The sequence below is a fragment of the Panulirus ornatus genome, chromosome 41 (genome assembly GCF_036320965.1).
Source record: "Panulirus ornatus isolate Po-2019 chromosome 41, ASM3632096v1, whole genome shotgun sequence".
Lineage (NCBI taxonomy): Eukaryota > Metazoa > Arthropoda > Malacostraca > Decapoda > Palinuridae > Panulirus > Panulirus ornatus.
Genome location: NC_092264.1, coordinates 17210475 through 17223994, shown reverse-complemented (window position 1 = coordinate 17223994; position 13520 = coordinate 17210475). Strand labels below are relative to the sequence as shown.

The 13520-nt window shown below is 40.3% G+C and overlaps 1 protein-coding gene across 1 annotated transcript in view; it reads left to right on the top strand.

The window, feature by feature from the left end:
• pic (DNA damage-binding protein pic) overlaps positions 1–13520 on the top strand; it is a 120390-nt gene that overhangs the window by 37802 nt on the left and 69068 nt on the right. Inside the window, exons 9-10 of the mRNA XM_071686113.1 lie at positions 8736–8895; positions 11338–11446. Of these exons, the coding sequence (XP_071542214.1) occupies positions 8736–8895; positions 11338–11446 (269 nt within the window). The remainder of the gene's footprint in view (positions 1–8735; positions 8896–11337; positions 11447–13520) is intronic.

Below are 13520 nucleotides of genomic sequence, written 5' to 3'. Positions count from 1 at the left end.
AGAAGAGGGTGTTTTGAAGTGGTTTGGGCACATGGAGAGAATGAGTGAGGAAAGATTGACCAAGAGGATATATGTGTCGGAGGTGGAGGGAACGAGGAGAAGAGGGAGACCAAATTGGAGGTGGAAAGATGGAGTGAAAAAGATTTTGTGTGATCGGGGCCTGAACATGCAGGAGGGTGAAAGGAGGGCAAGGAATAGAGTGAATTGGAGCGATGTGGTATACCGGGGTTGACGTGCTGTCAGTGGATTGAATCAAGGCATGTGAAGCGTCTGGGGTAAACCATGGAAAGCTGTGTAGGTATGTATATTTGCGTGTGTGGACTTATGTATATACATGTGTATGGGGGGGGGTTGGGCCATTTCTTTCGTCTGTTTCCTTGCGCTACCTCGCAAACGCGGGAGACAGCGACAAAGTATAATAAAAAAAAAAAATGTCTGCGTATGTACGTACATGTCTGCGTATGTTTATGTATATGTTGATATGTATATGTGTGTTTTCTGAGCATTTCTTTCTTTCTTTCATACTGTTCGCCATTTCCCACATTAGCGAGGTAGCGTTAAGAACAGAGGACTGGGCCTTTGAAGGAATATCCTCATCTGACCCCCTTCTCTGTTCCTTCTTTGGGAAATTAAAAAAAAACAAGAGGGGAGGATTTCCAGCCCCCCGCTCCCTTCTGTTTTAGTCGCCTTCTACGACACACGCAGGGAATACGTGGGAAGTATTCTTTCTTTCCTATCCCCTATCCCCTATATATGTGTATAAGTGGATGGGCCATTCTTTTTCTGTTTCTTAGTACTACCTTCGCTGAAGTGGGAAATAGCGATTATAATGATTATTTATTTATTCATTTATTATACTTTGTCACTGTCTCCTGCATTAGCGAGGTAGTGCAAGGAAACAGACGAAAGAATGGCCCAACCCACCCACATACACATGCATATACATACATGTCCACACATGCACATGTACATACCTATACATTTCAATGTATACATATATATACATACACATACACTTACCTCCCAATGATAATGATAAATATATATTTTTATTTTTGTTATACTTTGTCACTGTCACCCGCGTTAGCAAGGTAGCTCAAGGAAACAGACGAAAGAATGACGCAACCCACCCACATACACATGTATATACATACACGTCCTCACACGCACATATACATACCTATTCATTTCAACGTATACATATATATATATATATACATACACAGACATATACATATATACTCATGTACATAATTCATTCTTGCTGCCTTTATTCATTCCCATCGCCACCCCGCCACACATGAAATGACAACCCCCTCTCCTCGCATGTGTGCAAGGTAGCACTAGGAAAGACAACAAAGGCCACATTCGTTCACACTCAGTCTCTAGCTGTCATATTTAATGTACCGAAACCATGTCTGTTTATGTGTGTATATATGCTGATTGATTGATTGATGGAGGGTGAAAGGCATACACGGAATAGAGTCATTTGGAACAATGTTGTATACTGGGGTTGACATGCTGCCAATGGACTGAACCAGGACATGTGAAATGTGCAGGGTAAACCCTGGAAAGGTCTGTAGGGCTTAGATGTGGATAGGAAGCTGTAGTTTTGGTGCATTACACATGACAGCTAGAGTGTGAGCAGATGTGGCCTTATATCATCTGTTTCCTGTTGCTACTTTGCTGAGACGGGACGGCAGTGCTATTTCCAGTGGGGTGGAGAGGCGCTGGGAATGGATGAGGGCGAACAAGTATGAATTTTACATATGTGGGTTGATTAGAAAGGGTAGTGAGTGGTGGGATGAAGAAGTAAGAGTATTAGTGAAAGAGAAGAGAGAGGCATTTGGACGATTTTTGGAGGGGAAAAAATGCAATTGAGTGGGAGATGTATAAGAGAAAGAGACAGGAGGTCAAGAGAAAGGTGCAAGAGGTGAAAAAAGGGCAAATGAGAGTTGGGGTGAGAGAGTATCATTAAATTTTAGGGAGAATAAAAAGATGTTCTGGAAGGAGGTAAATAAAGTGCGTAAGACAAGGGAGCAAATGGGAACTTCAGTGAAGGGCGCAAATGGGGAGGTGATAACAAGTAGTGGTGATGTGAGAAGGAGATGGAGTGAGTATTTTGAAGGTTTGTTGAATGTGTTTGATGATAGAGTGGCAGATATAGGGTGTTTTGGTCGAGGTGGTGTGCAAAGTGAGAGGGTTAGGGAAAATGATTTGGTAAACAGAGAAGAGGTAGTAAAAGCTTTGCGAAGATGAAAGCCGGCAAGGCAGCAGGTTTGGATGGTATTGCAGTGGAATTTATTAAAAAAGGGGGTGACTGTATTGTTGACTGGTTGGTAAGGTTATTTAATGTATGTATGACTCATGGTGAGGTGCCTGAGGATTGGCGGAATGTGTGCATAGTGCCATTGTACAAAGGCAAAGGGGATAAGAGTGAGTGCTCAAATTACAGAGGTATAAGTTTGTTGAGTATTCCTGGTAAATTATATGGGAGGGTATTGATTGAGAGGGTGAAGGCATGTACAGAGCATCAGATTGGGGAAGAGCAGTGTGGTTTCAGAAGTGGTAGAGGATGTGTGGATCAGGTGTTTGCTTTGAAGAATGTATGTGAGAAATACTTAGAAAAGCAAATGGATTTGTATGTAGCATTTATGGATCTGGAGAAGGCATATGATAGAGTTGATAGAGATGCTCTGTGGAAGGTATTAAGAATATATGGTGTGGGAGGCAAGTTGTTAGAAGCAGTGAAAAGTTTTTATCGAGGATGTAAGGCATGTGTACGTGTAGGAAGAGAGGAAAGTGATTGGTTCTCAGTGAATGTAGGTTTGCGGCAGGGGTGTGTGATGTCTCCATGGTTGTTTAATTTGTTTATGGATGGGGTTGTTAGGGAGGTGAATGAAAGAGTTTTGGAAAGAGGGGCAAGTATGAAGTCTGTTGGGGATGAGAGAGCTTGGGAAGTGAATCAGTTGTTTTTCGCTGATGATACAGCGCTGGTGGCTGATTCATGTGAGAAACTGCAGAAGCTGGTGACTGAGTTTGGTAAAGTGTGTGAAAGAAGAAAGTTAAGAGTAAATGTGAATAAGAGCAAGGTTATTAGGTACAGTAGGGTTGAGGGTCAAGTCAATTGGGAGGTGAGTTTGAATGGAGAAAAACTGGAGGAAGTAAAGTGTTTTAGATATCTGGGAGTGGATCTGGCAGCGGATGGAACCATGGAAGTGGAAGTGGATCATAGGGTGGGGGAGGGGGCGAAAATTCTGGGAGCCTTGAAGAATGTGTGGAAGTCGAGAACAGTATCTCGGAAAGCAAAAATGGGTATGTTTGAAGAAATAGTGGTTCCAACAATGTTGTATGGTTGGGAGGCGTGGGCTATGGATAGAGTTGTGCGCAGGAGGATGGATGTGCTGGAAATGAGATGCTTGAGGACAATGTGTGGTGTGAGGTGGTTTGATCGAGTAAGTAACGTAAGAGTAAGAGAGATGTGTGGAAATAAAAAGAGCGTGGTTGAGAGAGCAGAAGAGGGTGTTTTGAAATGGTTTGGGCACATGGAGAGAATGAGTGAGGAAAGATTGACCAAGAGGATATATGTGTCGGAGGTGGAGGGAACGAGGAGAAGAGGGAGACCAAATTGGAGGTGGAAAGATGGAGTGAAAAAGATTTTGTGTGATCGGGGCCTGAACATGCAGGAGGGTGAAAGGAGGGCAAGGAATAGAGTGAATTGGAGCGATGTGGTATACCGGGGTTGACGTGCTGTCAGTGGATTGAATCAAGGCATGTGAAGCATCTGGGGTAAACCATGGAAAGCTGTGTAGGTATGTATATTTGCGTGTGTGGACGTATGTATATACATGTGTATGGGGGTGGGTTGGGCCATTTCTTTCGTCTGTTTCCTTGCGCTACCTCGCAAACGCGGGAGACAGCGACAAAGCAAAAGAAATATATATATATATATATATATGGGTTTTCAGAAAAGAGGAGTGAATGTTGGGGTGAAGAAGGTGGTGAGAGTAAGTGAGCTTGGGAAGGAGACCTGTGTGGGGAAGTACCAGGAGAGACTGTGTACAGAATGGAAAAAGGTGAGAACAATGGAAGTAAGGAGAGTGGGGGAGGAATGGGATGTATTTAGGGAATCAGTGATGGATTGCGCAAAAGATGCTTGTGGCATGAGAAGAGTGGGAGGTGGGCTGTTTAGAAAGGGTAGTGAGTGGTGGGATGAAGAAGTAAGAGTATTAGTGAAAGAGAAGAGAGAGGCATTTGGACGATTTTTGCAGGGAAAAAATGCAATTGAGTGGGAGAAGTATAAAGAAAGAGACAGGAGGTCAAGAGAAAGGTGCAAGAGGTGAAAAAAAGGGCAAATGAGAGTTGGGGTGAGAGACTATCAGTAAATTTTAGGGAGAATAAAAAGATGTTCTGGAAGGAGGTAAATAGGGTGCGTAAGACAAGGGAGCAAATGGGAACTTTAGTGAAGGGCGTAAATGGGGAGGTGATAACGAGTAGTGGTGATGTGAGAAGGAGATGGAATGAGTATTTTGAAGGTTTGTTGAATGTGTCTGATGACAGAGTGGCAGATATAGGGTGTTTTGGTCGAGGTGGTGTGCAAAGTGAGAGGGTTAGGGAAAATGATTTGGTAAACAGAGAAGAGGTAGTAAAAGCTTTGCGGAAGATGAAAGCCGGCAAGGCAGCAGGATTGGATGGTATTGCAGTGGAATTTATTAAAAAAGGGGGTGACTGTGTTGTTGACTGGTTGGTAAGGTTATTTAATGTATGTATGACTCATGGTGAGGTGCCTGAGGATTGGCGGAATGCGTGCATAGTGCCATTGTACAAAGGCAAAGGGGATAAGAGTGAGTGCTCAAATTACAGAGGTATAAGTTTGTTGAGTATTCCTGGTAAATTATATGGGAGGGTATTGATTGAGAGGGTGAAGGCATGTACAGAGCATCAGATTGGGGAAGAGCAGTGCAGGTTTCAGAAGTGGTAGAGGATGTGTGGATCAGGTGTTTGCTTTGAAGAATGTATGTGAGAAATACTTAGAAAAGCAAATGGATTTGTATGTAGCATTTATGGATCTGGAGAAGGCATATGATAGAGTTGATAGAGATGCTCTGTGGAAGGTATTAAGAATATATGGTGTGGGAGGCAAGTTGTTAGAAGCAGTGAAAAGTTTTTATCGAGGATGTAAGGCATGTGTACGTGTAGGAAGAGAGGAAAGTGATTGGTTCTCAGTGAATGTAGGTTTGCGGCAGGGGTGTGTGATGTCTCCATGGTTGTTTAATTTGTTTATGGATGGGGTTGTTAGGGAGGTAAATGCAAGAGTCCTGGAAAGAGGGGCAAGTATGAAGTCTGTTGGGGATGAGAGAGCTTGGGAAGTGAGTCAGTTGTTGTTCGCTGATGATACAGCGCTGGTGGCTGATTCATGTGAGAAACTGCAGAAGCTGGTGACTGAGTTTGGTAAAGTGTGTGGAAGAAGAAAGTTAAGAGTAAATGTGAATAAGAGCAAGGTTATTAGGTACAGTAGGGTTGAGGGTCAAGTAAATTGGGAGGTGAGTTTGAATGGAGAAAAACTGGAGGAAGTGAAGTGTTTTAGATATCTGGGAGTGGATCTGTCAGCGGATGGAACCATGGAAGCGGAAGTGGATCATAGGGTGGGGGAGGGGGCGAAAATTTGGGAGCCTTGAAAAATGTGTGGAAGTCGAGAACATTATCTCGGAAAGCAAAAATGGGTATGTTTGAAGGAATAGTGGTTCCAACAATGTTGTATGGTTGCGAGGCGTGGGCTATGGATAGAGTTGTGCGCAGGAGGATGGATGTGCTGGAAATGAGATGTTTGAGGACAATGTGTGGTGTGAGGTGGTTTGATCGAGTAAGTAACGTAAGGGTAAGAGAGATGTGTGGAAATAAAAAGAGCGTGGTTGAGAGAGCAGAAGAGGGTGTTTTGAAATGGTTTGGGCACATGGAGAGAATGAGTGAGGAAAGATTGACCAAGAGGATATATGTGTCGGAGGTGGAGGGAACGAGGAGAAGAGGGAGACCAAATTGGAGGTGGAAAGATGGAGTGAAAAAGATTTTGTGTGATCGGGGCCTGAACATGCAGGAGGGTGTAAGGAGGGCAAGGAATAGAGTGAATTGGAGCGATGTGGTATACAGGGGTTGACGTGCTGTCAGTGGAGTGAATCAAGGCATGTGAAGCGTCTGGGGTAAACCATGGAAAGCTGTGTAGGTATGTATATTTGCGTGTGTGGACGTGTGTATGTACATGTGTATGGGGGGGGGGTTGGGCCATTTCTTTCGTCTGTTTCCTTGCGCTACCTCGCAAACGCGGGAGACAGCGACAAAGTATAAAAAAAAAAAAAAAAAAATATATATATATATATATATATATATATATATATATATATATATATATATATACATATATGTGTATACATGATCATGAGTGTCATAAAATTTTAGGAAGAATAAAAATATGTTTTGGAAGGAGGTAAATAACGTGCGTAAGACGAGAACAAATGGGTACATCGGTGAAGGGGGCAAGTGGGGAAGTAATAACAGGTAGTGATGGAGTGAGGAGATGGAGTGAATGTTTTGAAGGTTTGTTGAATTTGTTTGATGATAGAGTTGCAGATATAGGGTGTTTTGGTCATGGTGATGTACAAAGGGAAAAATGGTTTGGTTAAGAGAGAAGAGGTAGTGAAAGCTTTGCAGAAGATGATATCCTTCAAGGCGGTAGGTTTGGATAGTATTGCAGTGGAATTTATTGAAAAAAGTGGGTGATTGTGTTGTTGATGGGTTGGTAAAGATATTCAGTGTATGTATGGACTATGGTGAAGTGCCTGAGGATTGGCGGAATGCATGCATAGTGCAGTTGTACAAAGGCAAAGGGGATGAAGGTGAGTTTTCAAACTACAGAGGCATAGGTTTGTTAAGTATTCCTGGGAAATTATATGGAAGGGTATTGATTGAGAGGGTAAAGGCATATACAGAGCATCAGATTGGGGAAGAGCACTGTGGTTTCAGAAGTGGTGGAGGATGAGTGTATCAGGTGTTTGCTATGAAGAATGTGTATGAGAAATGCTTAGAAAAACAGATGGATTTGTATGTAGCATTTATGGATCTGGAGAAGGCATATAATAGGGTTGATAGAGATGCTTTGTGGAAGGTCTTAAGGGTATATGGTGTGGGAGGTAAGTTGCTAGAAGCAGTGAAAAGTTTTTTACCAAGGATGTAAGGCATGTTTGTGAGTAGGACAAGAGGAGAGGGATTGGTTCCCAGTGAAGGCTGATCTGTGGCAGGGGTGTGTGATGTCCCCATGGTTGTTTAATTTGCTCATGGATTGGATGGTTAGGGAGGCAGATGCAAGAGTCTTGGAGAGAGGGGCGAGTATGCAGTCTGTTGAGGATGAAAGGGCTTGGGAAGTGTCAGTTGTTGTTTGCCAATGAGACAGCTCTAGTGGCTGATTCGATTGAGAAACTGCAGAAGTTGGTGACTGAGTTTGGAATAGTGTGTGAAAGGAGAAAATTGAGAGTAAATGAGAATAAAAGCAAGGTATTAGGTTCAGTAGGGTTGAGGGACATGTTAATTGTGATGTAAGTTTGAATGGAGAAAAATTGGAGGAAATGAAGTGTTTTAGGTATCTAGGAGTGGACTTTGCAGCAAATGGAACCATAGAAGTGGAAGTAAGTCACAGGGTAGGGGTGTTAGCAAAGGTTCCAGTAGGGATGAAGAATATGTGGAAGGAGAGAACTTTATCTCTGAGAGCAAAATTTTTCTATACATGTGGCATGACATGTATTTAAATCCCAACATCACACTTAAGTCCTGCTGTACAGCACCAATCTCTACTGTCCGCTTTGTCTGGCAGTAGCCATTGTAAAGGAGAGTGATTAAGGGGGGAGTCATGTGGCAGGGGTTGACTTGGGTAGCTGGGTGTGTCTTGAACAACTTTTTGTATGTTTTCGTGTCTTTCTAATTCTCCCATAATGAGTTAATGCTAGGATGGGCTTTAAAATTGCCTGGGGGCAAATTAAAGTTCTTAGTATTAGCAGTTAAGACAAATTCAGTGACGTTGCATGTGGCATAATCAGCAGAGGGGTATAGAATAACGGAATTTTCAAGATCTATGGGGTGATCATTTTCATGACAGTGTTTAGCGATTGCATTTTTGTGGTCATCCCCTCATACTGCATGATGGTTTTTCCAGTCCAGCTCATATAAATATCTTCAAATGCCTTGCATTTGGTGGCATAAACACTCCCAATTGTTGCATGATTTGTACTGGAAAGCAACATTATAAGCACTGTTTTTAAGAACATGTCTTAGATTAGCTTAGCTGGGAGAATAGGGCTACACTAAACATTTACTAAACATTACAAGGAGAGTACAACTAATTTTGGGGGTGATAGGGTGCCTGAACCCCCTTCCATTTGCTGTGCTCACAGATGCTTATAGGATTTTGGTTTTGGTAGAAAAGTGGTTTTATACTCTAAAACCTACATTTGTAGAATATAGTAAGATTATGTTGTCACTGGGGAAAAAGTTATCTGCATGTTCTAAACTGTGTGTGCCATATTTTATGGGTATACCGTAGACTTTGAATGTTGAAGCATGGACAGATACAGAAAATGACAATAGGTAAGTGGCAAAGGTATTATGTTACTCTTAAGATTGAATGATATTGTAAGGTGACGACTTTATGGTACTTTATTAATTATGGAATGAAATGAATAACTTTTCAGGTGCTTTTAAGGAGGGATCATTGCGAATCATCCGAAATGGTATTGGCATCCATGAACAAGCTTCAATTGAGTTAGACGGCATCAAGGGCATGTGGTCCTTAAGTGTAAATTCCCCAAATCACCACAATACCATTGTACTTTCATTTGTGGGTCTTACGAGGTGAGTGTTTTTGATTGCATTCCAGTGGGAGTGACAACATATTTTTTCTTACTTCATAAACTAATCTTGAACCTCATAGTTCTCTTACTGCTAATGCAGTTTTTTTGTGTGACATCCATGATTGTAACTATCCTTTGTGAAAATCCTGTCATACCTTTGATGTTACCCCAGTTATTATTTGGTTTGTTTGGTTAAGTGGTTTTATTCACCATTTTTTATTCTTATATACTGATAGTATGTGTTTAATAGAATATGCATCCTGATGAAATTTTAGGAGTCACTCCAGACTTTATTTTGTCTCCCTCCTGTAGGAGATAAAAAGAAAAAAAACTATTGCTGTGTTTCTTTTTATGCTTCCTTACAAAGAGAACCAATTCTCTGTTCCTTCTTTTGGAAAATTAAAAAAAAAAAAAAAAAAACGAGAGGGGAGGATTTCCAGCCCCCCGCTCCCTACCCTTTTAGTCGCCTTCTACGACACGCAGGGAATACGTGGGAAGTACTCTTAATCCCCTATCCCCAGGGATAAAGGCCCAGTCCTCTGTTCTTAACGCTACCTCGCTAATGCGGGAAATGGCGAATAGTTTGAAAAAAAAAAAAAAAAACAAAGAGAACCAATTTTTTCTCAATTTTTTCAGCAATCAGAACCTCTTGTCAAAAACCTGACCCATAAGGATTAGGTCTAATGCATCTTCACGGTGAGAATGACAGCTTATTACTAGATTCTTGTGGATCATGTCAAAAGCCAATGGTGTCATGAGTGTTGTGAAGGTGAAAATGTGGTGGAAATGGTATTAGCTCTAACTTGTAAAAGTCAGGTATTGTCAAGTCAGAGTCCAGTATTGAGCAGGAAGTAGAGAGAATGGCCTCTGACCTGACCTGTGGTGTTGAGTGTAGTAAACATAAGGGTGCAGAGATGAAGATGAAGTGAAGATGGCCATGTACCTGGTCCAAAAGGTTGAGGTCTGTAAGGGTCAAGTCAAAGGTCAGTGGTCTTGAGTTTAGTGAAGATGAGATTGTAGTGAAAATGTTCTTTTCTTTTACTTGATCTGTCAAGGTCAGATCAAAGGCTATTGGTTTCGAGGAAGAAGTGAAGATGAGACTGTGATGAAGTTGGCTTTCGACCTGATGGGTGGGAAGGGGTGTAAAGATGGTGTAATGGAGACTAGGTTGCACTAAAATTTTGTAGTAGGATTTTTTTTTCCTTTTTTCATTCTATTAAATTCCAAGGAGGCTTCCTCACCAGTGCATGTTTTTTCTTTTCCATTCTTTTCCTTTCTGGCTGTTGTTTCTGGAGGGATTAGAGATAAAGTTTGGGGAGAAAGTCTTTATACTGTTTAGAAACATAGATTTAAGTTCAAAACGTAAAACCTAGACATGGGCCACAGGGCTATCTTTTGTCTGTCTTTTTATGCACTGTACTTCCATGCACAAATTTTTATTGTTAATCCTTTTTTGTGAATAATGAGATTTCAGTATGCTAATTTGGAAGTGTTGATTATTTTGTGGGCCCCATATTGATGGTGTGAAATTTTACTTCGACATACAGCCATTTTTATTTTAGGCTGTGTATCCTTTCAACAACATGATTTTGGCCTGCTGCTTCAGACCTCCCTGTTTTTCCAACTTTCAGTCTTTCATCTCCTCAGCTGATATAGCTTATGTATTTAACCTCAGGAAATTGAATAATTGAAAATACTGAAAGGTGAATGAAGGTAAAATGCTACAGAAACAACTCTGCATGTTCCTTACTTACACTCAGTGTCGTTGATTGAAAAAAGGAGGGCATTTTTATCATTGAATATGCATCATTGCTTTTTATATTGGATACTTAGTTGAGTTGACAAGTAAAATTTAATTGTACATACCCTTTTCCAAAAACATATGCATTATAACCACTGCATTCAATGTATAGTTATTCTTTTGATGTATTTACACTTACTTTTGTACATACTGATACAAAAACTTTCTGCTGCTGTTTTTTCAGCCATTTGTTTTGGAAGCATGGAATTATCTTTACATATCAACGGCTGGTTTAGTAATGTGTTTATTGTGTGATCTGCCTTTGTTACACATTCTTTTATATTTATATGTGAATGTTACACCAGCCAGTAATTCATCATAGGTTCAGTGTGGTCATACTGTTTCAACAGACTCTTAAGTTTACTCAGATTTCTTATAATAAATGCACACCATGTGTCTGTCTTAGTTTTCTTTCTCGGCATTTTCTTGATTTGTATTCCCCTGACTATTCATGTTCTGCTTTCATCATTTTACTTTCTGTGCCTGTCTTTCTCTCTGAATAACTAAAAACTAGTTTGTGTGTATTGCATCATGCATTCCATAAATGAGGCTTTTGTTGGCCAGATTAAACAGAATGCTATACATTTTGGTATGAGGTGTTATTTTAGAAGTTTGAATTTTAACATAATTTTTTCTTCACAGAGTGTTGACATTGAGTGGGGAAGAAGTAGAAGAAACAGAGATTGCTGGCTTTGTGGCAGACCAACAAACCTTTTTATCCTCCAATGTAAAATATGATCAGCTACTGCAGGTACTGCTGTTAGATTGACAGTGAAATGCTTCATTTTTGCAATTAAGTTTATTGATGTGAATACCTCTCACATAGTTTCTTATTCTGTTCAGACTTCTCAGGAGAAAGAATACTTCTCATATTCCCGTGTGTCGTACAAGGCGACTAAAAGGGGAGGGAGTTGGGGGCTAGAAATCTTCCTCTCACGTTTTTTACTTTTCCAAAAGAAGGAACAAAGAAGGGGGCCAAGTGAGGATTTTCCCTCTAAGGCTCAGTCCTCTGTTCTTAACGCTACCTCGCTAATGCGGGAAATAGTGAATATGTTTAGAAAAAATAATTCACAAAGGTAGCATACATATTTTTCAGTTGATATTTTGTATGGTTTACCCAGAAATATGGTGTACAGCTATCATAATCTTTAAACATTTAGTATTTGTGATACTTTTCAGTTGAAAAATTTATTACTCTTTAGATGAGGATGTCCAGAGGAGGGTGTATGTGTTGGAAATGAAATGCTTGAGGTCATTGTATGATGTGAGTTGGTTTGAGCAAGTAAGTAAAAAAAGGGTGAAAGAGAGGTATGGTAATAAGAAAAGTGTGGTTGAGAGAGCTGAGGAGGATTTGCTAAAACTTTTTTGATATATGGAGAGAATAGTAAAAAGAGGTTGTATTTGTCAGAAGTGGAGGGGACAAGGAGAATGTTGAGACTAAATTGGAGATGCAAAGATGGAGTGAAAATTATTTGTAGTGATTGGAGACTTTGCATGCAGTGGGTGAAAGGCATGCTTAGGATAGAGTCATTTGAAATGATGCATTGTACAGTGATCAGTGTGCTGTCAGTGGACTGAACCAAGGCATGTGAAGTGGCTAGGGAAAACATGGAAAGGTCTGTGGGGCCTTGTTGTGGATAGGTTTTGGTGCATTGCACATGATAGCCAGATAATGGAGGTGAGCCAGTGAGTCCTTTCTTGGTCTTTTCCTGGCACTACCTTTCTGATTTGGGAAATGACAAACAAGTATGAAAAATAATTTCTTTTGTAGTGAGTTTTCCAGATGAACAGATGTTCAGGCTGCAACTTTGCCTTTCCTTACACTGTAAATAAATACACTTCACAATGCAGTTATGCTATACTTATCTGCCTTGCAGTATTATATGTTCTGCTGTTTAAACACATGAACATATATTAACTGATTTCTGCTTATTTTTTGGAGTCTCAGTGTTTGATACATTTGGAAACTGGTTTACACAAGGTGGAATATCAAAGTCAATGTTTACACATTCCTTTGGATAATACAGTTGCGATTTTTTATTCCAGAGAACTTTTGTGTAGCTGTTTCTGTGATGCAGGGATTGTTCATATTAATTTCTTGCATACCTTTTCTTGTTGTAACAGGAGGGATTGTGAAAAATGATGGTTGGGACAGAAAAAGATTCTTTTATGAAATTTTTAGTGCTTGGATGCTCTAATTATTTTCAACTGTATATTTATTACAGTATTTTTGATTATTTTAGATAAAGAGCATAAGCTGAAGACATTTTAATAGCATAATCAGCTGATTGGCACATTGATATACTACAAACAAATCAATATGTTTACCTTGACATGTTCCCACCAAACAATATTCCCTCTAATATTTTCCATCCATGAGCAGAAAAAATTTTTTGTGCACCAATACCACAGCAATGCATAAATGTGAGCCACTTCTTTGTCCCGAGTTCCCAACTTGAAGAGAGATGTCACCTTTAGTCCATCGAATGTGGAATGAAATTTAGAGACGGTAAATTTCGTTTTTCTTATCACAGTGCAGCCTTAGCATTCTGAGAGAATCTTTTTGACTTAACCTTCCAAGACCAAAAAAGTAGCTGTCACTCAGGATGTGTGCAGCTTCTTACTTGATAAGTGCATAGCACTTGATGGACTGTTGTGCAGCCATGCTGGCATGCATCTTAGAGGGAACAAGATTTATATTGTGTGTCATTCAGTTGGTTACCAGGGATGAGACATTTACAGTATCTAAGTATTCTACAGGAAACATCTTGTAAAAGATATATTGAGATAATGTCAAAGTTATTTTTATTCATATGTTGATTAAG